General features: G+C 40.7%; 1 protein-coding gene across 9 annotated transcripts in view; it reads left to right on the top strand.

The window, feature by feature from the left end:
* Positions 1–26,391, top strand: part of TNS3 (tensin 3) — a 235,740-nt gene that overhangs the window by 133,046 nt on the left and 76,303 nt on the right. For 8 of the 9 annotated variants that reach the window (XM_037386083.1, XM_037386084.1, XM_037386079.1 and 5 more), the window contains 7 exons: positions 845–928; positions 4,222–4,334; positions 5,426–5,486; positions 5,618–5,693; positions 9,923–10,052; positions 11,049–11,114; positions 13,803–13,907. In XM_037386083.1, coding sequence (XP_037241980.1) covers positions 845–928; positions 4,222–4,334; positions 5,426–5,486; positions 5,618–5,693; positions 9,923–10,052; positions 11,049–11,114; positions 13,803–13,907 — 635 coding nt within the window. The remainder of the gene's footprint in view (positions 1–844; positions 929–4,221; positions 4,335–5,425; positions 5,487–5,617; positions 5,694–9,922; positions 10,053–11,048; positions 11,115–13,802; positions 13,908–26,391) is intronic. The other variant, XM_037386080.1, reaches the window with a different exon arrangement.

Here is a 26,391-nt window from a genome sequence, read left to right as displayed (position 1 = left end):
CAGATACAACAGAACCAGCATAGCATGTTACTTGGCATATGTGATTAAATTGATACTGATTTTTGGCCCTTTCTTTTTTCTGTACCCTCTTGCCTTTCTTCGCATACAGGCAGAAAACCTACATCAGAAAACCATTCTGGATAGAGAATGGAAGGAAATGTATTTTTCTGAATATGTTGCTCTAAATTGTGCATTTGCTGAGTTTGTGGTTGTCTGATGCAAAATGTTTCTTTTTCAAAAGATTGACACTTTTATTTTAAACATTCTCTCCTTTGGTGGCTCAGGGAACAAGAAACAAAGGCTAAGTGTATTGTTTGACTGCTTAAACGATCCTCCGGTCCGGCATCCTTTGCACCTCATGTACTGTACTACGGTTAGAGCTTGGCAGTGGCTTTTATCTCCGTAATGTTGCTGCTTCCCTCTTAAAAAGAGAATAAATTTGTATTTCACAGAGAGAGCTCCCCAGTGGCACTCTCAGGAAATTATGGCAAGTATCCTTCTTTTGGAGCCTGAGCTGCTTGGCTTTGCTAAAGTTTATTGCATTACGACTTTGACATATTCACATTGGAAATACGCAATTCAGTTAATTGAATAAGGGAGTAGGTGCTTTGCCTCAGGAAGGAAACTGCCGCAAGGTGTGGAATGAGAAGGTGTCAGTGGAAAAAAAGTTCTTGTCTGACTTGTAAGTGCCAGAGTTCCTAGTTAGGTGCTCCTTTATTTTCTTTTTCTTCCTTTCCTTCTTTTTCCTTCCAAATATTTTGGCATATTTCAAGCAGTAACCTGCTGAATTTCCAAGATAACCCTGAACTGGAATAACATGGTATCTGTGTCTCTGTTTTGACAGTGCTGATCAAGCTCTAGACAGATTTGCTATGAAGAAATTCTTTGATGATAAAGTTTCGGCTTTAATGCAGCCATCCCAAAGAAGGTATTTAATTTGTTCCTAATTTATGCCAATAAGAAATGTCATTGTTATCATCTGCCCCTATCCCTTACTCCCTCCTCTGTTATGTGAAGGCTCTTCCCACAAGAATCTCCAGTGATTCCTGAACTCTCAGCACTTTATCCTATATTAATGTTCCTTGATTGATGGGATCTCTCCTTCAGTTCCTGCACGTAGCCCAAGATAGATAAGGCCTTTTGTACCGCACTGTTACAGATGTGTGTTCTTACTGCATTGTTTGTTAACAAAAAGAGATGTCACAATCTATTTCTTGATTGTTCCAAGATAGTAATAAACTCATTTTTTTGTGGCATAAGTGATGTGTATGGAATGTGTGTTGATTAGTGTGCGATAAAGAACATATTACCACCTGGTTGGAGGAACTACAGGTTATGTGTCTGCCCCACATCCCTGAGAGTACGTGTTTGTCGAAGCATGCATTACTCATTCTGGCTCTCTGGATTTCTTACCTTTGCCGTCTGTCTGCATGAATGAGGTTGAGCTGGGACTCAAGTAAGCAGTTTGGAAAATGAATAGTCCTGGGGGTTGCTATTTACCTCATTTTGATGAGAGGTAATGAAAGATTCAGTACTAAAAGAGATTGATACCCATCAGACAAGTAATTGTGATAGAGGTGAATCTTCTTTTAGAAACAAAAAATATCAACAGGGTTAGATCTAATAATTACTGTTTGTTTTCATCTTAATTGGCTTTAATACAGTAGGTTTTTAGGAAGTTGTTTAAAGGATAAGGTTTTGCTAGTAATTAAACTAGAAAAATATGTAGTAGCAATGAGCAATAAGGCATTTGGCTCTGTTAATCTCTAAATAACAAACCCTTTTCGGTTACTTCTTGAACCCATTTGGTGACCTTCACACCTCTCTTTCACTTGAAAAATAGTAACACAGCATTTCATTAGACTTGAAATAAACTTTTCATAACTAGAACTTTACTGACCTCTCTTTTTATTTCAGTTTTATGCCTGCATGTGTGTATTGCACTTTTATTATAACGATTTGAGAGTGGTGCCTGCCAGAGAGAGAAGTGTGAAGCACAGGATCAAAAGGAAATAGAAGCTCTGAGCCTTCCTGTGCAGTAGCCTTATGCAGCCAGCATAGGTCCATGTGAGCCAGGGACACTCGCTGCAGCCCCTGGGCGTGTGCATCAGGGCAGTTTTTACAGCCGTGTTGACAGAAGCTTCAGCAGCTACTCACTTAGGTGATCTGCACGTGAGCCCTAAAGCTGGAGATGAAGTAGGTGTAAATGGTGGTATCCAGCTTTCCTACCCTCTGGATGGAGACTTGCTTCATTCTTCTGGGAGGTGGGGCGCAGGGGAAGCCTCGGAGATGCAGTTCACCTCCTGACTGATGGAGTTAGTGCCATTGCTCAGCAGGACTTGAACTTGAGCTGCCCGTACCGTCTTCCAGACCCGCCTGCACACAGGGGCTTGGGAGTGTCACTCCCCGTGAGGACAGAGGAGGTTTTCCAACTGTCTGTCAGAACCGTTCTCCTGAGCCTGGCCTTTCCTACCTTTGCCTGGCCTGGCAGTGGCTACTAATCCTATTGCAGAGAAAGGAGAACCAACTCTGTAATATTTATGGCAAGCTTATAATCCTTTTTTGATGCCATTTTGATCAGCTGGTGGCCTGAACACCTTTTTAATGTGCTTTTCCTCTGAATCTACTCTTGGATAATTAAGTAGTGATGTCCTTGTTAAAATCCAGTTTAGGTAAATATCAGAATGATAAAATTTGAAAATAAACCCATTACTTGTATTTTGAAATTTTTTCTCTGCTAAGTTTTGTCCAGGAAAAAAAAAAGAAATGGAGGCCATTAAATGCATCAATCCCGAAAGTATCGCTTAGCTTTTCCCCATTGCCAGCTGGATGCTGGAAGAGCGGCAAGAAAAGCAACTAGAGACCAGATCTGCCATTCTGAATCCATTCTGACAATACTTAGAATGGAAAATTCTTCAACTGCTTATTTGAGAAGGTTTGCATGAGTAAGAAGTGCAGATACCCTTCATTGTTAAAAATTTCTCATAAACCTTCAGGATTTGAAGTCTTTGAATGCGCTTCTCAAAAATAAGCCAGCTGCCTATAAGCCTCTTAAATGCACTGCCTGGAGAAAGGGGTTCCAAACTTCAGCCAGATTTTTGGAGTAATTAAAAACAGGTAGTGGTAGAGAGAAATTGTTCAGCCTGAGAGGTCACTGACAAAGTGTTTTACCACAGTGTTTTGTCACGTAGGTGGGACAATGTGTATCTTTGTGCTTCTGATGTACCAAATATTTTCAGAAAAATGGAAGGAGGAAACCAAAGAGCAGATGTCTTTTCTTAGCATTTCAAAATAAAGTGAGCTTTGCTAGCTGCCTATAAAAATGAAACCTATTTTAAGCCACTACAGCCCCTGTCTGGTGCAGTAAAGCTGCCGTTGTTGGGCAGGATGCCTTTAGTTGTGGTGTTACTGGGGGCATGCAGTCAGGGGTGGGTCAGTGAGCCCCCGTGTAAAGGGGGAAAAAAGAGGTGATATTCTTCTTTCTGTACATTCCAGAGAGTGAACTTAAATGAAGGACATGTCACGAGTGTGGAAGAAAAGGGACTCAAAACCAGCAGAAAAATTAAAGGAGGATGTTTTCCCCAGCTTCTTTAAGGAGACAGGAGGAATTTGTTTAACACACACTGCAGTGATGTTCACTTGCGTGCGTTTACTCATCAGCTTGTGACCAGACCAGGGACGAAATAGCAGAAATAAAATGATTTTCATGTTGCTATGGTAGTTTTCCTCTGTTTGGTGCTGAATGAGGTAACTTCTCATTGTGAAGATGTTACTTGCCTGCGCAGGCTTTAATGCTAAGATTTTGACAAGGGCACTTCTTGCTCTTGTTTTAATGACATGCAACTTGCTGTAAGGCAGTGGGACCCACGTCACGCAGCTGTGAAAGCCAATGGAGACATTCAGGAGCAACTGGGAATGTATGCCGGAACAACTGACATTACTGTCTCTTCTAGTTCCTGTCTTTATCAGAATAGTGATGTAAATAACTAAGGTAACGATAGCAATGTAGCAGCCATGGATTTAATAAAGTGGTAAACTAAAGTGTCTTTTCATGCTGTTTTTTGAAGACTCTTCTTTTGGAGTTACGTGTAATGTCGCAAAGCTATTCACTTACCCATGACCTAGAAGTATTAATGTGTAAAGAATGTATTTCCCCGATATGGTTGTTTGTTCCCTGATATTACTGTTTTTATTTAATTCAGTTAAATTTTGTGTTTTTAGATACGTGCAATTCTTAAGTGGCCTTCTATCTGGATCTGTGAAAATGAATGCAACCCCTCTTTTTCTGCACTATGTTATCCTTCACGGCATCCCAAGCTTCGATGCTGGTGGAGGTAAATTACCTAACTTTTCCTTTCCAAGTGTAGGCTCAAAGTCTTGTTTCATTTTGGAGCTTTCTAGAAAGCCTCCATGAATCTCAAAGTAGAGTCAGTGCTCCTTGATACCAGTCTAAATATTCCCAGTAGAAGAATCAGGAGAAGAGAAATATCCTAAAAGTAAAAATTACAGCAGGTGAAATCCTTTGTTAAATGAGGCATTGGTGCTATTCAGGTCTGTCTAGTTTCTGAACAGCTGTGGTCCTGGTCCCTGAAAAGGAGCTGGGAACGTGGTGAGATCTCACAGTCATTTCCTTCTTGTTTAGGAAACATAATCATAAACTTAATCTCTTTTCTGTTTCCTGATTGGATTTCCTGTAGGAAAGCCATTTGGATATGTTGAGCTTCTAGGGTGGCCTGCTATAAATGGCTTTAGGATTTAAATGCTATACCAAGATACCGTGCTAGAGCATAGTAAAGGAGTATAACTGTATTTTTATAATCCGAGAATTCAATAGCATCTGTCTTTAGAAATGTCATTGTCATGGATTTGGAGTGCTCCATTGTCTTCGGTGTTTAGTTTGGTTTTATGTGTAAAATAACTATTTCTGTAAGGACAAAGTATTGTTTGCCTAGCAGAAAATTTAAGGGACTTAGTTTTGAAACAAAACCGTAGATCAAATATTCTGTTTAATTTTGAAAACGCTTTTTGTCTTGGTTTGGGGTGGGGTTTTTTGTTTTGTTTTGGCAATTGTCTGTCTTCCCTTAATAATTTTGTTTTCCTGCAGAAAAAGTGGGAAGGAAGGAGGACAGACATTTAATAAGGAGCAAAGGGTTCCCTTTTTCTTTCATTACCGGAATACTTTCAAATCCCCTCCTGTCCAATTCACAAGTAGTCTGAAGATCAGGGAAAAGTGACATTTTCATAAAATATAATCAGATACTTTTTTTGGGGGGGAAAATGAATCTGTCAAAACCAGTTTTACTTGGAAGGATATTTTGACAGCCAACATTGTGCCACTTTGCTCAGTGCATTAAGCTTCCTAGTTGTATTATTCAGATAAAGGAAAATAATTCCAAAATGTTCTTTTCTGTTGACTTCTTTTCAGCTTGCCGGCCTTTCCTGAAGTTATACCAGGCTATGCAACCAGTTTATACATCTGGAATATAGTAAGTCGTGAGCATTTTCAGTTTTGTTTGAATCCAGGTTTTAATTCTCATAATTGCAGAATTTCATAGTCTTTTTTTGCTTTTTGTTTCTTTAAACCATATATTTTATTTTTCTTTTCTCTCCTGTTAAGTAGCGTAGGGCCAGAAAATCAAAGCCGAATCTGCATTGCTATAGACCCTGCCCAGCTTTTGAAGGGAGATATTATGGTAAGTTTAATTGTATGGAATGAAAATGCCATTTAGTTTATAGTCTCTGACCTGTTTTGTGTTCTTGTAAAAAAATACATTGAGCAAATGGTTGCAGATGTACTCCAAAACAGGTTATTAAGTTAATTTAGTCATCCTCTCATCAAACTAGAAGGTTTTTAGGAGCTGAAACAATTGCTGTCAGCATTCCCATTTCGTAGCATCACCAAGTGCGGTAAGGCCTGTGGCGCTGTTTTCTTTAAGAAAATTGCTTTGGGGAGTATTTGTAACTTGGCATTAAAATACCAGTGTCCTATAATTTGGCAGGCAACGTGCACAATCATAAAACTATATGCTGTAAAGAAAACACCTAACTAATTCTGAATTGGTTTGGAACTCAAAAAGGTGTGATACCAAATGAAAGCTTTTTGATTCTACAAGCACATGCAGTATTTAGAAAGCAGTTTATATGTGTTAATACAGGGCATGTAATTCTGTGTGCAGAGCATGACTCTGGTTGAATTGCTGCACTAGCATTTTAAATACCTCAGCTTTCTCTCTTGTCATGCACTGTTATGCACAGAAAAGGTAAAGAAAGATAGTTGGTGTGCCTTTCAATTTGTTAAACTAAGGGAACAGAAGAACCTGTGGAATGAATGGTGGGGAGAAGTACTGTCAGGAAATATCGCTGGTCTGTTGCTACTAGGTTTCGTGATGCTTTTTTCTTTTATGTACTACTTTGAGAAATGTTGGACCTCAGTGTAAGAGGTTCTTGGTGTCAGGGTTCTGTTTTTTTCTACCTTTTGAAATAATCTTTTTTATTATCCTTCTTCTGCCTTTCCTACTTCCCCTTTCCATTCAGTTTAGTGTGTTGTTTGTTCTTTCTTTCACTGAAAAATGGAGAATTTTTTTGTTAAATATACTGTTAGAAATTGGTATACTTTGGATGCTTGGGACAGTTTCAGATTCAGGAAGATTTGTTAGCTCATCAGAGGACTGATGGTGCCTAAGGAAGTGGAATAGCTCACAAAAGAAATCAGTCTGAGACCAATTTGGTATCTCAAATGTGTGTTTAAGATGAAAACTGAACACATAGCTTTTCAGTAATACTTGCATCATTTAAAAAGAGATCAACTTCATTAATCCCAAACTATTATTGGAGGTAATTCTTCTGAGCAAGCCAGCATCTTATTCAGCATGGTAATGTTTCCTAAACAGAAGACTTCAGTTTGGAATAATTTTTTTACTATGTGTTAAAGGAGAAATTCACACAGTTGTGCGTACCACTAGGCTTGCTTTAATCACAGCTCAGAGTAGGGCCACCACCTCAGTGAGTGGCCGAGAACAAAAGGATGCAGCACAGCTTGTATACACTTACCAAATCATTAGTCAGTGCCCAAAGTTTTTAGGAGTTTCCTTGGGTCTTGTCAATTCTGCAAATCCATCACCTGACCCTGTCCCAGTTGATTCATCCATTCTGGTTCCAGTCTCTGCCTCAGTTTCAAGGTCCCCTTCGGATTGTGGTCTTCTTTCCGCTTGCTTGAACTCACATAATCCTTCAAGCACACGTACTTTTTGAACAAGCAGTTCCTATTCATCTATATCAATTTTTCTAAAGCCATCTGCATTTCTGAGAGCATCTGTGTATATAAATCGATCATCCATTGCTTCTCTATTCTCCAGCTGATTAACTGGACTGAGTTTTAAACCAGCCTTGGGTTAGGGCTGTACAAGGGCTGAGGCCTGGTGCTGCTAGTTAGCAGCTTCAGCACTTTGAATTTCTTAATTCAAAGTATATTGTCTTTTAACATATGTCTAAGTAAAAACATCAGTGGTTTCAGGAAAAAGAAAAATGTGTAGAATGCTCCACCTCCAACTCCATGAAGTTTAACCCCTTGAAGTGCCTGGGTTTAAAAAAAAGACAGACTTAAAAGACTTGCTTGTCTGAAGTTCAGAGAATTTGTTAACACAATGTGAGTAACACGTGGTGATGGAGCACAGCCACAGCCCTTGAAAAGCTGCATTGAGATCTGTAAATGCACAGAGTATTGCCCAGCACATTACAGTGGCTTGCAGTAATTCTTGGGTATGGCATCAGAACGTAGTGGAGCCTGAATTCAAAATTAAGCTAAGGCTTCCTTGAAAGCTTGTTATGTGTACTGGGCACTGAGAGATGTTTTCAGTATTCTGGGTATTGGCCAGATTCAATGACAATTTTGTGTAAGTTGTTTATGATACGCTGAGTTAAAATTATTCAAGGCTGTTACTTTGAATTGCAAAGTGGAAAGAAGCAGGTGCTATGTAGTTTTCTGAACTGACCCAGATACACTGTTTTTATAAACATAATTATGCAAAAGACAGTAGATTCTGCGTAAATCCAGCAACTGTGCAAAGCCAAAACTCTTGGCAAGTTGGAGGATAAAAAGTATTGTTTAGGGATTTAGTCTTCTGCATCTTCAGAAACTCTCATGTTTGAGCCACATGTAAAAATGACATGATTGTTTAAAACAGCTAAAGTTAATGTTTTAACATTAAATTGTGGAGGAATGTACATAACCTTAAAGAAGCTCTTAATTCTTTTTGAGCTTCTTTTTGCTCAAATAATATAATTAAATGTAAACAGTTACTTTCAGGCCAAGTATAGGTTTTGGAGCAGGTTAGTTCTAATATCTCTCATCAGGGGTTCTCTTAATCCCATTTCTGTCCATTTTTCATTCCTGGGCAAACTTGAAGTTTTCATCCTTTATGATGATGTTTTGCCTTTACATAGGGTTGCTGGGCATAGTGGAGAACAAGCATTTATTTATTCTTGATTCAAGCAGTCTTAACTGTTTCTCCTACCTTGTATTTTGGTAACCTAAGGGACTAACTTATGGCCGTGGTTCTAGCAGAATGATGCTGATAGTTGTGTTGGACTAAAAGGAGATAGCTCCTGCTAGTAGGCAGGGGTTTGTATGCTATGTTAATTTTAGTGAGTGTAAAGCGTTGTTTAAAATAAGAAGCAAATAGTATTTCACTTGGTATTACCACTGTGCTGTAGGGAATTCTCTTCTGAAAAACAACCAACCAACCCCAAATCCTCACTTGCAGATAAAATAATGCTTACTTGCATAGTGAATCTCCTAGCCTTTATAAAGGGTTAGAAATATAAGGTTTGCGTAGAGAATACCTGAAAAAAAACATCTCTTATATATGGGCTGAAGTATTTCAGAAATTGTCCTATGTGCCATGTGTCAGCGCTGATTAACTTAGGAATTTAAGGCATCGAGGAGTTACTCCTGTAACGAAAGGTAGACAGCAACAGCTTATGTTAGCTTTTTCAAATCCTGTAGTGAGAAGAATTTCGTAACTGTTTTAATCCCAGTTTTCATAAGCATCCCTCTTAAACCCCTATGTCTTTATTGTATTCAGTTTGAATAACTATTTGTTATTCAGTCTTTTCTAAGACACTTTTCTCCATCTGTCTTAAGAAAAAAGGTGATATTTGTTGTCGTCTTAATGCATTTCAGTAACATCTGCTTTATCATAAAATCCCGATATCATCAGGATAATATCATAACGTTTTCAGCCCTGTGACTAAGGTGTTACCAATATTTTTATGTGTTCCTCTAAGAATGCTGAGTGGCTTTGTATTACAGCAGACTCAGAGAATTAACAGGTAGAATATCTTTAGGTCTAGCCTAAGGGAAGATGGTATTAGAAAGTAGGACTAGATGTTAATTTCGGAGAGTTCTGTGTTGTTCTAGCTGTGGTATAAAAACTACTACCAACTGCCCACAGTAGCATAAACCAAGATTCTATCATCACTAGAGTAGGTTTTTTTTAAAGTCCTAAAGTAGGTATAATCAGCTTGCAGGCTGGCTTCTAAAGGCTCTGCATATTCTTCAGTTATTTTGAAATGGATGTGCTATAATTCAGTTTTACATTAATTTGGTACCATGAAGAATTACGGACACAAGTCAGCATTCCAACGTTGTACTGGCAGATGTTGCACTTCTGAATCATAATCTACTGATTGGTGACTGACAGCGATGAAAATAGTAATTACTATTTTTACACATCCAGAACTATCTTGCCTTGGGCCTGTATAGTTTTAAAGGGTTGAATAATGCATACCCTGCCTGTTACAACATCAGGGATGTCTGCAGCAAATTGCACTGTGGCTGCTTTACTTACTAACTCATGCATACAGATGCATTTGTTCATATTTGTGAGAAATTACTTCCTGATGTGTTTCTCTGTCTTTCTAGCTCAAGTGTTATCACAAAAAATACCGGTCAGCTACTCGTGACGTGGTTTTTCGCCTTCAGTTTCACACTGGAGCCATTCAAGGACATGGCCTGGTTTTTGGCAAAGAGGATTTGGACAATGCCAACAAAGGTACTTGCCTTCGTAGCTGGCTGGATGCGGCTGTGTGTGGGGGTGTATGTGTGTGCCCGTGCATGCGATGATCATCTTCAGGACCCATTTTGAAAAGGATTCTTGATTGGTTTTTTTCTATCCTTATTTTCAGGGAAAGGGAGACTGCTTTGTGTTAGTTAACTCATAGCACGTAACATAGGTAAACCCCTAAGGAGAAGAAAAGCTCTTCAAGTGAGTTAATTTGGCAAAATCACTCAGATACTCCTATGTAGTCCTTATTGCATCCTCTCACATTTGTAAAAACAACAGATTCTTATTTGAAATGGTGACTCTATTAGTCACCATCACAGGAAATAAGGTGGGCTGAGTGGATCCCTTTTTTGGCTAAGGAAAACAGTCATAAAGTCTGATACTGTGTTTGTGACCTAGTCTGCCTGGGTATGGAGATCATTTAATATGCCTCAGAATGTACAAAAATAGAGGCAAAGTTTTCAGACACATTTGAAAATGTGCTGGGCTAATCTTTGTATTTTCCAAATTATTGATTCAGTTTTATTTTGATGTTTGTATGCAGGATTGTAACTCCTTCACCTTATGTTACTGGCAAACTAAAATCAAACATATTTTCCTGCAACATATGGTTACACAAAAGTTTTGTGGTCAAAGTACTGCAATTCAGCCTATATAGAGAACAATTGTAGTTTGCTCCTAGGTGTGTTTTGCTTAAAAGCCAAAGCCAGCCATGTCTGTCTAGAGAGAGGTTTGGGAACTGTACGTCTCTTCTGCTTTGGACTGTTCTTGGAAGTAAAAAACCTCCAGCTGATGCTTATGTGGTCTTTTCTGGAGATGTGTGGGGCAAAGGATGTGGCTCTTTTAGAAGCAAATCGCTAAACCACAAGTGAGAAGAGTGAGGAGGGTACATGTATTAATAGTTGTAGAGAATCCTGATTTCTGAGTGCCTTGGAACTGCTCTCCTGGGAGATAGCTTGCTGAAATACTATCCTTCATTTTCAGATGACCGTTTCCCTGATTATGGCAAAGTGGAATTAGTGTTTTCAGGAACACCAGAGAAAATTCAAGGTGAGTATACAGAAGAAAAAATGCTCGTAGTTTGAAAATAAGATGCACTGAAATGTAAATTTTTTAAAAAATATATCCTATTTTCCTCTTTCATTCCACAACTCTTGTAGATCAGAAATCCAACTTTACGGTTCAAAATGTAATAAAGTTACTGGTTTCACTTTGAAAAATTGAATGAAGGCTGTATTTACAGGAGCAGAGGAGTGATCAGATTTCAGTTTAAAACTATATCAGAACAGTTGGTGATGACTAGTAGAAAGCATCTGTGTAAAACAATGCATAGTATAGGTAGCTTGGTCTGGCACAAGTGGCAGCAGTGGCCTATCCCATAACCTTTTTTCAATGTTGTCCATAACTGATGATATTTGCAGTGGTGAAGTCTGGACTGTCTTCAGTTTAGCACATTTATAGTTTTGTTGGAAATGAGTCTTTGAAGTTGCCTTGTAAGGTATATCCTGTATGCCTCCAGAATTCTGTGGTAATGTGGCTAAGATCATAGGTAATCACAACCTGCAATAAAAACTTAAGGTTGTGCTTAATATTGTAGTTTGATTCTGTTAATACATGGGTTCTTACTCATTTTACAGTGTCCCAAAAAGTATGGATTCTGCATGAGACTGAATGAAAACCAAATACTCTTAACTGTCTTTCTCATACATACTTCCAGTGTCCTGCGAATTGTGTGTTTTCCTTGGTTTTTTTTCCTCACCAGTTTGATCACTTAGAAACTTGTAGTAGCAGCCAGTGAGCAGCTGGATTCTGTCCAGCTAAACATGAAGATCTCACTTAGCCTGTTGGAAGGCCATTTAAGAAAAAAGTTTTTATAAATAAATTTGTCCAGCTTGTTCTAAACATTTCTGGATAGGAAATGCTTGAAGAGAGGCCAGCTGACATGTCTGAAAAAGGATCAAAATTGTTTCAAGTTTCCCTTCCTTAGATGGCAAATCAGAGGGGTGTTTTTAGCAGTTCTAAGTAATTGGAAGTTTGTATTGAATTGCTATCTAAGGGATTAACGGGCTAGGAAAAAAGAGTTCACCTTGAAGTATTTATTTACAATTTCTGCAAAATTATTTTCCCACATCTGAAAGTATTATAGAGTCATAGAAGAGCTGCGGAGTATCTCTAGGCATCCCCCTGCTGAAGGCAGGGCGGGCCATGAGCTCAGCTCAGCTTGTCCAGAGCTTTGTCCATTCAAATCTTGAAATCCTCCACGGCTGGCGACTTCCAAGCCCCTATGGGCGGGCTGTTCCCGTGCCTGACTGCCCTCGCAGTGCATTTATTTTTTTCTTAGATTGACTCTAAACTTCTCTAGATACAGTTCATGCCTGTTCCTTGTTGTCCTTCTACCCTGCTTCCCCACCTGGCTCTGTCTCCTCCGTGGCCTTTGGGGAGCTGCTGCCAGCTCCCCCCAGGATGAAGAAGCCCTGGTCCCTCAGTCTTCCCTCACAGGGCAAGTCCTCCCATCTCAACCACCCTGGTCACCCTGCCCTGAGCTTGCTTCACTTGATTCATATCTTTCTTGTATTATGTAGCTCAAAACTGGACACAGTATTCTAGAAAATAAGCAACTGCGATACAGTTTTTAGGAAAGAATGCACTTGCTGGAGGTCATGAGACACCTAAAAGTTTAGGTAACAAACTTTAAAATCTGCCTTGTGACAAATGACATCGCAGAAAGTCTCTACAGGTGGGTTTTTTTCTGCCAGCATATAAAGGTACAGGACCATAGCATTCTTGTCCTTCTGATTTTAACTATCCTTGTTTTAAAAGTCACAGCATGTGCATAATGTTCTGCTGCTTGACACCAGTTTGCAAGAGGACTTGCTTCTCCAGACACAGCCAAAGAGTTGATAACTGAGGATTCTCTGTTGCTTAGTCCAGAGAGAAGAGCAAAGGCAGACAGCCAATTTGATTTGTGTTGGTGTCAAAGCCAAGTCCAAGGTCATGAGTCCTTGATGCCTGTGCTTTGTGCTTTTGAATCACCGAACCACACCTAAATTGCTCATGGTATACATTTAAAAGCTGAATATTATCTTACACCTCATTAAGGACAGAAAATCGTGGGTTACTGCTGAAAGTTCCAGGTGTCTTTGGCAGAGCCTGCTGAAGCGCGGGCAAACATGTAGAAGGCAAGGTGCCCAGCGGGGGTTCTGCCAGGAGCTGGAGAATGGCTGGCACGGCACCCTTGGCACCTGGGGGAACTGGGAGGGACACAGAGTGGTGGTTTTCAGCTCTCCTTTCATCTTCAGTGATAAATTGTGCTGGTATCGGAATGATAATCTGTAGCCAACTCTTCTTTTAGCATTCCTTTTGTACCATCTCAGTATAGATCCTTGTGGTTTCATTCTGAACAGCTATCTGTTTTATCGTGCCGGCCTACGGGGCTGAGTGGGGATCAGCTGCCGGAGCTGTGCCTGGGGGCTGATCCGTTTCCAGAGCCACGGCATAACCACGAAGCTCAAGATCAAATTCTCTGCTTGTACCCTCTGTCATGAAACATAGATTAAGCTTTTTTTAGCTGATTTATATAATCTTTCTTCCCCTGTTGCTGCTGCTTCCACTTCAGAATATGGTGTTGTAGTCTGGGGAGCAAGCTTCTGTCAGAAGGCCACGTACATATGTGCGCGTATACCATTACCAATGTGGCTATGATAATGTTTGGTCTCAAACAGACGTTTATTTTTTTAGGATGTGAACACCTTCAGAATGACCATAGAGTGACAGTTGACTACAATACCTCAGACCCACTAATACGCTGGGATTCCTATGAAAATGTGAGCCCTGATGGGGAAGGTGAGTAGTTCCCTTACACAAGACCATGGCAAAACATTTTGCATCTGTGTCACAGCATTCAAAAGGGAGGAAGGAGACCTCATTTGTTTGAACCTAATGCCACTTTGTTGCTGTGTTAAGTGGCTGTCAACCTTTCCCTGTTTAACTTCAGTGGCTCTATTGGCAAGAAAGCTGCAGTAGTTATTTGAGAGAGATTCTTGTCAATGCACTGAATTAGACAGAGATGCAACTGGTTGATACGAGTTACATTTTAGTGGTTTGGTTTTTTTTTTTTCCACTAAGGCTTTTAGTTGCAATACTAATAAAGAATTTTAAGATCAACAAAATGATGTGGTGAGTTTGTAGCCTTCAGTACTTATTACTATGTTATCTGGAGCGTTGCAGGAGGTGCACCAGGCTGCGAAGTTACAGATAAACAAACAGCAAAGACTGTGTGTATTTGCCTATTTCCCCTCATAAATGTACTTGTTTCCGACTTGCTCTTTATTTCTTAGACTTTTCTCTTCTGTAATCTGCTGATACGTGCACAAGATGAAAGCCTCCAGTAGCTGTCTTCAGATTCTTTGCTTGAGTGAATGTTGTGCTTTTAATGTGTGTAGTTTTCCTGTGAGGACTGAGAATGTCACACCTGTGTCTGTACACCTTGGTGCGCATGCAAGCCTGACATTGTTGCAAGTAAAAACATGAGAGAAGGTACTGAATGGATGCCAAAGTTCTTGTTTTTACAACTCTCCTGTTACGAAATGAGAGAGAGGCAGAGCTAGGGTACTTAATTAGCCACTCTCTAGGCTCAGTTTCCATTGATTTTTATAATCTGAATTTGGCATTGACCATCTAATGACTACATTGGTGAGGGTTTTAGGGGCAGAGGCATAGTGGGAGCTTGACTTTTTTTCCACTGCATCACTCTTGTGAGTATTTTCTCATCCACAGCAGACTCCAATCTGCAGAAAACTAGGGGAAAATAGAAGGTGGAAAGAGAACAGTCATTTGGCTCGTTTACATGGGGCAGTTAGAGCACTCCGAAGGGAGTCATCAGAGGTTTTATAGTTGCATGAGACTGTACAGTGTCTTTTAGAAGGAATAACATCTGAGAGACTGAATCTTGGCTGAAGAAGATCTCAGTTTCTACCCAGAATGTTTCCATATCATTTGCTTCCTTTCCTTCCCCCCCCATCCTTTTCCCTGTCCTTTGTATATACATAACCTTCAGCAAGCAATGCATTGATATCAAATGTTTTTAATTGCTGAGATTGATTGGATAGGTGGATTTGACCTTCCCATTGTAATGTGTCACACTGTAGGTAACTGAATCAATATGGGAAATTGAAAGCTGATATAAATGTTTGGACAGCACACTGTTGGCAGACACAGCACTGTTCACTGCTCACGTCTTGTAGAAGACTTGATCGCATACCACTCACAAGCATGTTCTCCTGATGTTCAGGGCTTCAATTGTGAGACTAAATAAGAGCTTATGTGTGTAATTTGCGTGCATGGTATATTTTAAGTACCTGAGATACAACATAAATATGATTAGGATAGCTCTTGAGAAGTTTATTGTTCATCTGCAGAGAAATCCCTAGAGCTGAAGCTAGGGAATATACCATAAGAACATGCGATATATCCAGATATTCTTTTCTGAAGCAAACGTTTAGGAGGCAGGGTTTTACCCTGTGATGCCCAACAACTGACCTGCAGGCAGAGCATTTGCTCCTGCGTAGGTTGGACAAAAGGTCAGGAGGGGCTAAAGCACATACACAGGGGACAGCTACATTTTTCTCCTAAGGGTGAGATCTGTACTGAACACAAAGGTAAGCTTAGTATGCTGCCTGAGGTAAACATAATTTGCGTAGGTCTTCATTTATGTAGGATTTATAAACAGCAGGATGGACTTCTCTTATAGCCTGTACAGCGGTTCAGTGTTGTGCTTTTACGTTACAAAGATGTGTTGAGTCCTAGTTTTGACCATAGGTGAGAGACCACTAAGAGGAGATGCTGATTTCACATCCAGAAAGTGAGCAAAGTCAGAAACCTTGGTTTCTGAAGCCTTTAGCTACAGTCCTGAAGGCAGTGAGAGAATCTTTTCTGTACCTCAGAAAAGATTAAGCTACAAAATGGGGTGCATTTGGAAGTCTGCGTAACAGTGACGGTATGTTGAAGATGCCGGGAGGTCTCAGACAGGGTGCCTGTTTCAGACCCACTCCATGTGAAGGTAAACTCCTAGCTTTATGTAGGGACTGATCTTCACAGTTTTACTTGTACCTGTTTTCCCACAGGAATTTCAGTAGGAATAATATGAGACGTGAGCGTGACGCATGATTCTTGTATTCCAGTTATACACTGTTTTGTTCGTTTCAAAAGTGTGTGCCTGTGAAACTGCAGATGAAGGTGGCCAGGAAGGCTATGGCAGAGCTTTGTGAAGAGAACAGGATTTGCTTTGTAGGTATATGTGTGGGGAATGGCTGTTTCCAAGCTGATGTGTCAAAATGAAAAATTAGAAATGAACAAGAGAACGGTATGTCCCTTTTGAAATCCTACACCTATTTGGCCTTGTTACCAAAAGAACAAAAGATGAAAGGGCACGATAGAAGAAAGATGTACCCAAAGTATCTTGGTTCGTTGGCATGATAGAGCATTGCAGACAGAAGCAGTTGCCTTTTAAATGATCTTGAGCCCTTTGATGGTAATAAGGTCGTACACATTTGTGTTGATTATAGCCAGGCTTTAGATGGTTTGCTCTCTGGATTTAGTTCTTTATCCCCTCAATCTTAACAATATAGGAATTTTGACAATTAGAAAGCAATAAATTATTTTAATTTCTTCTCATCAATGTTGTTTCTCTTCAGATCCCTTGGGAAGTGTCTCTTGTAGACTGCACTAACAGTCCCCCATAATAGGCTGAACACTTTATTAAGTTTCTAATTCTAAGTTTGTATCAGACCTCCTCCACCTTGAGCAGTGCATTAGCAGAGGGACTTCTGTTACTCTGGATTAGAAGTATGCAGTCAGGCGTGGGATTTGGAACCACAAGAATGAGAAGGTCTTCCTCCTGCCATGTAGAAGTCTGAGATGGTTCCCATTGGTTTTCTTGTGGTTTTGAAGTCATGGTATTCTTCGAGTCTTGTGTGTGTGTTTTGTGGGCAGGAAGGAACAGAAATGACTTTTGATCTTGCTGAGTACTGTGTTGTTGGTGTTTTTTTGCCTTCAGGCATCACTTACCATACAATAGATGTGTATGGATTTACAAAAGGTTGCTAATTTGCTGCAAAATAGCAAGTTGACCACAAAGAGATACCACCTGTGGCCACAAATGTGTGGTATCTTCTGTTATGTGAAGAGATTTAAATGTGTCCCAATTCCTCTTGATAATTGTGTGTCTCAATTTAAAACTTGGATATTGTAGCTCACATACTTCAGCTGCGCTTCACTCTCTTCCTTTTGATTGCTAAGATCATATCCCTCTCCTTTGTGTTTGGACTGATTTGGGGATTGGGATTGTTCATCATGGTATTTTGGGAGTAGTTGAAATTGTGATGGACTAAACTAATGCTGGGTTTAGCTATTATTATCCTTAAAAACTAGTAAAAACAATTACTGCTTGTAATTATGGCATTTAGGGCAGGGAGATAGGGAGTAGTGATAAATGAGGATGAAGTATTTTCTATGGGACCATAAAGTTGAAAGAAAGAAGTAATCCCTTCCCACTTCCTGAAAAACTTTCATATGCTTTATACTTACTAATTTTTCTCTCTCTCAAATACCAAATGACAAAGTTTTGACACCCCACACGCCCATGCCCCCCCCTGAGGGAAGAGAGGTAAGTGGAAAAGGGGTGACTTGTCTTTTGTTGAGGTGGTGTTTTTTGGTTCTCGACAATTTTCAGGATGATTACTTGGCACAGTAAGAGATACTATTGTAAATGAATGCTTCCCTCCTGCTGAAAAATTCAAGTCTCCTTTTGGATAGGAACCATCCGTTTGCGTGGAACCCACCGGTGGATCCTGGTACAAGCCTGGGCTCTCAGGTGTTCTGCAAATAAAATCAGAGATATTCAAATAAAAATTAAATGTACTGCCAAAGAGTAGAAACATTTTGATAGAAGAACGTGAATAACTGGAAGAAAAGATGAATGTTGCTGTTACTTTTGCAATGCCTATAACTGCTTCATCTCAGTTTTATTCTCAATATCCTGATAGCACACTAAGATTCTTCTAGAGAGATGGTGAATCTATCATGAAGGAACAACTCTATCTTAAGACAATGACTATGGGATGTGTGTGACTGGGATGCTGTGCTGCCATTTGTGTGTATAACATTCAGTTAGCCGAGATACAGGATTGGTTTTGTTGTGCATGGTTGTTTTTTTTTAACAAAGACAACTGGTAAACATCAAAGGTTATAGTTGGCTAAAATGGCACTTGTAGTTTTACTGAATTCAGTGGATTGGCAACAGAAATGCACCTGGTTCTTGTTCAGTGTTCCATTTTAAGACATTTCACTTCTGTTAACAACCACTAAATCCCTCTGTAGTCTTTTGTCTGCCAGCACTACAGTATGTGGAAAGCAAAGAACATGTGCACATATTAGAAATTGGTTGAAATAGCAAAAGAAGGACTTTCAGCAAGTCTTTACAAGGCAGGAACTTATCTTTCTCAACAGCACCTTGCTGTTTGTTTTCTAGCAAAGTGTGCGTTTGCTTGCTTAACAGTGTTTGTTAATTAGAAAAGTAGTAACCTGGGAAACAAAAGGATGTTTTTAATTCAAACCAAATAGGGATAGAGCTGAGTGAATCCAAATTCCTGTATCTTGAGAGGGTTGCTTTACAAATTTTCTAGTCTTTTGTAACTGTAATCAACACCAATCAGTCAAAAATTGCTAAATATTTATAAACTGGTTTGCTCCTGCTCTTTTTCTTTTCATAAAGGAAAGTATCTGAGAAATGTTTCCAGGTAGGCAATAACCAACATTCTGGTATGCACCCATGTCATGTGATTAGATGGGATGTTTGACTTTTATTGAAATTTTTTCTCCTCTTCAACCCAAAGTAAATAGCTATTCAATAGGGAGGTGCCCCCTCATGTAGTTAAACACTTTTTTTCCCAGAGGGCCCCTTCAGTATTGCAAAACTCAAGGGCTGAGGCAAAACTACTTGGCTTTGGTACCTTAACAGGAATGCAGATGCCTACCAAAGAAAACAGCAGGTCTGATGCGATTTCTGGTGAGTGAAGCTGAAGGATAAATTGGTAGCGAATAAATGGTAATTGCAGCTTTTAGTCACCAGCTGGATGCAGTACTCTTTGAGACAAAGAGAGATTTGTTAGAAGGTAGGGATGACAAGGTGTCCTGAAAGAATTTCCCTTCTTTCTCTCTGACAATGAAAATAGAGACATCTACAGAAGATAGAGAAATTTACCCTGTAAAATGCTGCCAGCTTGAAACAGTATCTGAAATGCCTTGGAGTGTCAGCTTTGAACTGGTTTTCTCTGAGGAAAGTTATGCCTTCTATTTCTTGAAATTTTGTATGTTATTTTTTTAATATATATATATATAATTTTAATCTGGTTGGACTTCCTAATCATGAGGCTCACAATGAGCTGGAGGAAGAATTTAAATAAAATGGTTTCTTTTTTATGTCAGCAATATTGAATGCAAGCACAGGATTACAAGGTTTCATTTCTACTTGTGCAGCAGTAGGTAATTCTCTCTCTCCTCCTCCTTTAATACAGCATTAATTAATTTAACACAGCATTAAATGTGGCTTAAATATTTTTCTTTAACTCAATATGTTAGGGACCAAATAATAAGTTTATGCAGGTGTTTTCAAGATAGTTCTTGATTAGCTAATACTGCCCTGGACTGTAATCTTGTATTTTCATGTTTGGCTTTGTTGGGTTTTTTTTTGGGGGGTGTGTGTGTTGGTTTGGTTTGGTGGTGGTGGGGTTGGTGGTTTTTTGGGGGTTGGTTTGTGGTTTGGTGTCTTTTTTGTTAGCCAAAGAAAAAGTATTAGAGTATTTTTGGATTGGTCAGTTAGGAGCCAACAGTGAAGTGCAGTCAGGGGCCAAGACTTTCAAAGGATTTACTGATTCAAAGTGACCTTTTTTTGGCTCACTTTTAAAGACCATCCTTTAAGATACACTGAACACCTTTTTGAGAGTCTTGAGTGTTTACTTAAGTGCTAAGCTCAGCTCCAGAACTTGGCCTGCTGTGTTCTATTGAAAAATATTTTTTTTCCTTTTACCCAAACACAGGGGTGTATCAATGAGGCAGTGTCTGAATTGAAGAATGATGTGCATTTTACTCAGTGCATTGGGATTCTGCTAGGTCCCATTTGTCAGTTCTGCTGAGTTTATATTTATCTCCGATAAAACCAGAAAAAAATCAAAATGCTAAGTGCCAGTGAGACATGGTTATACCTAAGATAAATATTGGAAGCCTTATGTCTGAAAACAAGAACAGGTTAGAAGCAGGATTCCCTAGGCATTTACTCTGTCCCATGTCCTCTGGTTTTTTCCATTAGCCTCCTGCCTCTGACTGCCTGTTGTTTCCCTTCCTGGGCACACTGGCCTCCATTCACCCTATCATCAGGGTCTCTAACAGTCCCCAGGTTTATTGGAAGCACAGGTTGCACATGTCAAATACTTTTAAAGCTGCTGCAGAGCCAATTATTTGCTTTCCCAAAAAAACCCAAGCAAAACCCAAAGCCCTAAGACCTTTTTAATGTCCTCCAATTGCTTTCTGTCCTGTCTCAGTAACAGGCAGTGCTGTTATCCCAAGGATGTTATTCACCAGCCCTTTGTCAAAGGCCTTCATTACACTTTTGTACCCAGAGACCACAGGGTGGAATTTGAAGGGTTTAGCAGACTTTCAGGGTACATTCAGGTATCTTTTGCAGTTCTGTTTTTATGAGATGTGCAAAAAACCTCTTTCTTCAGCACAGAAGGATTCTGACAGTAGAAACTCAGAGGAAGGTAACAGATGTGACCATGGCTAGCGTTCTCTCTTTTCCTTCCCATGTTCTATTCATATTGCCTGGGGGCCGTTACTTCAGGCCATGTAATGCTTTTTCAAGCCAGTCTCCTTTGCTCAGCTCATTTGGGTTCCTGAGCAGGCTTGCATTAACCTTTGAGCATGTGCCTGTTTCTCAGTCGTGTCAGCTACAGCCTATGGTTGTTAACATTGTTATTTTAAACACTAACATCCAAATCAGTATCTCCTTCCACATGCACATAGCACAGGAGAAGCCTCTTTGCCTAATTTTACAGTCTGCTCATGGCCTTAGTATGAAAGGCAAACCTCCACCAGTGTGCCTTCCCTGCACCTGCCTCTTGAACAACTCTTCGTCCCTCTTGTGAAGGCCATAGGGTATCCCACCTGTTTAGCTTCATTAGATATGGAAAAAAACCCCTTCATGATGCTGTGGGTGTTGGAGAGCTTTTATTCCTGTAACACCTGACTTGCTTGGGAGTAAAATTAGCATGGCGGCATCAGAGATTGAAAGTGTAACTGGAAGAAACAAACCAAAAAAGCCTTAGTGTAAGTTGGGATCTGGTGCTTGTTTCTTCTGCGACTTGCCCAAGACCAGAAAGAGAAGGGTTTAAGTTCACTCTCTGTGCCGGCCCCCGAGCACACATACACAGAGCTGCCTCGTGCTCCACGCTCTCTGTAGGAGGGTTCAGTCCAGCAGCCAGTGAAAATGGGCACAGAGAGCATCACCAGTCATGGTGCCATTTGCACCTGGTGTGAGGGTTTGTGCTGTCTCTTAAATGAATGCATTTGCATGAATAAACTGGTGATTCATGATACCAAATTCATTATAACCCCTAAATGGCAAATCTCTGGGAAGACTTACAAAACAAAAGACAGGCCTCATATGAGAGTGGTTGGAGTTTCTTGGGGTTTTTAGGCCACCATGAAGCAGTAGCAATCCTTCTTCTGGTAAATGCCTGAAGTAATCAGAGTGTTCTGACTTTTCCTGAGTTTGAGTGTAATTACTGCCCATTTTGCTGGTCCTTTAACATCATGCACCTTGCCTTTTTCAGCTAGGTGCCTTGTCAGTGACTCTCTTCTGGTCCCTGTTCAGGTAGCCACTACCACTCCCATCACAAGAAGACTAATGATGCCATGGTACAGTGTTCACCCTCCCCTCCCCCTTGGCAGGTGTGTCCTGTGGGTCAGGAGGGCCTGATGGGTTTCTGCTAACAGCTTGTGCAAAACATTATGGTTTTGGTTGGGAATGTCTTGTTCCGTAATCAATGTTAGTTTTTGAAGGAGAGCTGTTCCAGCAAGTTGAGCATGCCTTACTGTGGAGGTGGTCCTGCAGCTGTCTGGTTGAGTCTGGCACAGTGGTTAATGAAACATGTTAGTTTTTGCCATGTACAGAGGTACTGAGGCAGTGAGGTGTCTTCCTGGGAAGGTTTCTGCAGCAAGCATTTTCTACAAATAGTGGTTCTCTTTAGTGGACCATAGGAAGATAAAGTGAGAGGGTTTCCCCTGCCTTCCATGTTTCCAAAGTGGTGTTAATACTTACACAACCACTTCATAGATGTGCCTGGTGGGGTTTTTTTTCCCTTGACTTCAGAAAAGGGCAGAATGAAAGACGGGCCCTGCTGACTCCCACAACTTCTGATTTCAAGGTCTCATTGTGTGTTGCAGCACTCTCCAAACTATCAAGCTGCAACAAGGTCTTTTACCATCTCATACCAACATAATCTTCATGCCAGTCCCTCTGCTGCCTTCTCCATGTCTCTCCTCATCCAGGGCATGCATTCTCTCTCTTCTCTCTGCTTCTGCCTCCTCTTTCTTCCTTGGCTGCCCAACCCCTTAACAGAACCAGCCACAGCTGCACCTCATCCACATCAGCCAGCCCACTGCCCCTGAAGCCAGCCCACAGTTGTATATTATCAATGTTAATTAACCCAGCTTCATTCCTCTACACAGAACTACATACTTTATTATGTTAGTATATGCTTGTGTTGAGCGAGTGTTGATTATCTTCAAATACTCTTTTTGAGTAAGGTAAATTCTTTAATTATTATCCTATAAGGTTACAATACATTACTTCTATTGCTCTAATACCTGAAAATAAGCCACAAGTCTCTTGAATCCTAGTGCAAAACTTTTGAAGTTTAATTAGTAAGTTAGGAAATGAAAGCGCTCTGCTAAGTGTACCTGTCCCTTAGCTTTCCTCGCCAATACATGGGCTTGTTTAGAAATACTTGCTGATCAGTTTAGTGAAAGTGCCACTGAGTGGCAGAGCAATTTTATTAATAATGGTAATACTGTTAAATTACACATTCCATACTCAACAGAAAGAGTAAATTCATTATGTTGACCTTTCATGCAGCCCTTTTAAGCCCTTTCCTTTTTTATCATGGTCCTATACGGTTTTCAGCAACCATGTAGAGTCATCAGTGTTTTTCTGCTGCTTCCCATTTAATGACCTTAAAAATTTCTTGCTGGAAGCATCAATTCTTTGTGCTGGGATCACGGTGCTTTTCTTTTGATTGCAGGTGGGCAAAAGTGGGACAGTATATTACAGTAGTGTTCTAAACGTGAGTTTGTGCTGGCTGGCTCTGCCTGTGTTCCGTGCAGGACAGCTGTGCTTTTGGAAGCATGTTTTTCTTACTCCGGAGTACTTGTAAAATCATTGAACTACACATGTGATCCATTTGAATGGCTGGGAAATACACATCAGCATTTGCACAGCATAAAGATCCTGTGGGGTCTTGCATGCCCTCTCTTTTGCTTCTCAAAAGATTTAAGGTTTAAGGTTTAAGGACCTCATGTGAGCCTGAGGGTCTTGCTCATACAGCATGTTGCTAACAGCACCCCCACCTCCAGCTGCTTTCCTTTCAGTGCTTGTCTGCTTTCTGGTTTTGTGATACATGCCTTGTTTTCTTCAGCCTCTTATTTTTCAGTTGGAGTCAGAGACTCTATGCAGAGCAGCATAGCAAACAGAACTGCTTCCTGATGGCTTAGCTACTGCTATTTCATGTTGGAAAACTGGTTCTTTAAAATGCAATACATCCATGAACACCAGCAGCTGCTTGAATGTCTTGGATAGTTAGGGAAGGAAAAACAGTGGTAGAAGATGACTTCATACCTTTCTCCTTTCTTTCCAGTCCATTTTGTTATCCTCAAATTATAATTCTCTGAAAACCCTCTAAAAATGTACTAAAGGATTGCCACATAAATGTTTATGAACTAGGAATTAATCTTGCAGCCTTGAAACAATTTACCAAATCAGGACCTACTTTTTATATCACAGTTTGGGAGTTGCACTAAATGCAGTTTGAGGTCTCCAAATTGTAGAAAGCACTGCAGCTGGGCAATGAAGAAGTCTGAGATGATGCGGATTCACAGTGCAGGGCCGTATCTTCTCTCCAAAACTTGTGATCACTTCATTGTGATCAGTTCATTTGGGTGACCCTTCTCTGCCGCTCTGTGCTAGGCCAGATTTCATCTGTACTCGCAACAGTCAGCACAGAAGCTTTGAAGGGGTATGTATAGTACGCACACCCAGTCAGCCGATGGTCTTCAGCTGTGTGAATGTGCGCGCAACCAGGAATTCCCGGCGCTGCAGGATGGAGTGTCCCTGAAAGCCAGGAACTGATAGCAGCGGGAGTGTCAGCAAAACTGGTTGAGTGACACGGCTTAAGAACATCTTTCTAACCCCATCCATGGATGGGTTTAACCAGTGGTTACACTGGTCTTGCTTGAGTTCCCAAAGCATTCTTGCAATGATTGTGTGAAGCACCACTAAGGCTATGTAGAACAATAAAATTTTAATCATGGAGATCTGTCAGAATGAATCTGTTGCAGGTAAAATATCCATAGGGTAAGTTAACTTATGCAGAGCTGCTATTACCTTGTCTGGGTGTCTTCTGGTAATTTAGCTAGTGCAGGCATCAGGGTTGAGCCTTAGCCTGTGTTCAAGCATGCTTAGCGCTTACAGTCCCAGACCCCCGGAATGCGTGTGCAGGCGGGCTTGTGAAGGAGCAGAAGCAGCCTGTAATTGAGGCAAGGAACACAGCTGGCATTTTTAACTCACCGAGAACCAAAACATAGGCCAAACCTAAATTTGCATCTTTAGTGAGACTCATCAGTTTGCATCAAGAGTTTTGAATATATCTTGTTGTTTTTTTCCATATCTTGGAGGCAGATGCTGGAAGTTTCCAGCTCAGAAGCAATTCTGCATGGTCCCAGAGGAGAAAGCCGGTTCTCTGCCTCTGGGAAGGTACTGCCGGCATAGTGTGTGCTGTGTGGTTGGCGTCTTTTCTCCAAGTCCTGCCTGGTTTCACATGCAGCCAGTTACTGATTTGCAAGAGCAGTGACACTCTTAACAGAAGAGCGTGTACCTTCTGAACTGGGTTTGAACCTAACATCCAACTCTTTCATAACCAACAACCAGGTACATGTATTTTGCGATGCAAGAGCTGCTTTTATCCTTTGTTCAGCCGAGAAGTCGTTGAAGTGTTGACAGCTCCTGAAACAGAAAATGGCTGTTATCTCGGGACGTGGCTGGCTGGGGGGTGATGCCTGCGTATGCTTGCAATAATGTTTAGAGCAGAACTTTGCGGGCTGCCGTGGGGTGGGATACAGCTGTTACTGAAGGAGGAACTGACAGGCTTAGTCCCCCTCCGGGCTGATTCATGCCAGAGCAGAGGACTCCGACCCTGCTGGGCTGTGGGAGCTTGCAAGCAGCAGCTGCTACGTAAAAATAAGTGTTATTGCCTCAAGATTTCCAGGCGGCTTTCCTTCCCTGAGAACTCAGATACGTACAAATTCTTGACAGCGTGGATGCAAATGTCTGACCTGATCGGTGTGCCAGAACACAATTTTCTAAAGGCTGGTTGTTTTGGGAAAAAGATGGCAAAAGCAAGCAATTGTCAGCATGTGGCTGAGCAATGTGGGAGCAGGAGCTTGCTTGGCTCCATTTGGATATTGAAACAGACTGAGAAAGACCCACTGTAAAGAAATACCTTGTAGACTGAATTACCTACTTCAGCCAACACATTTCCACTCCTTCTTGGCTCCAGGAGTTCAGGTTTCATTGAACCTGATTGTCCCCGCAGGCTCCTCCCTCCTGTTTACATTTTCATTTGCTTTTTCTGGCTGTCAGGCTGGTGCTCCTTTGGGAAGCCCATTTACCTCCAGGAGCCGGAGCAGCTCAAACAGCAGCAGGGACATTTCTTGCCTGTTGAAGCTGGGGTGTTTGCCCAAACTCGGGCTTTCCTGTGTGCAGGGCTTTGCTTAAAGAGCATTAGTTGATTTAAATGAGCCAGTGATTGACTATTGCAGAAAGTTCCTGATCGTGCTTAATAAAGAGGTAAGAAGCTTTGTAGTGGTTCAAGAGCTGGAAATACAAACCACATATATCTCGGTATGGATTTTATAGGAATTCTGTGGGAAGAGTTCGCAAGGAATGAGGGCCTGTATTTGTCAGAGAGGGAGAAAGGAAAAGAGAAGCACACATAAAAAG

This window comes from Falco rusticolus, chromosome 4, assembly GCF_015220075.1.
Source record: "Falco rusticolus isolate bFalRus1 chromosome 4, bFalRus1.pri, whole genome shotgun sequence".
Taxonomy (NCBI): Eukaryota; Metazoa; Chordata; class Aves; order Falconiformes; family Falconidae; genus Falco; species Falco rusticolus.
The sequence above is the reverse complement of the archived record's forward strand: the minus strand, read 5'-3'. Positions and strand labels throughout refer to the sequence as shown.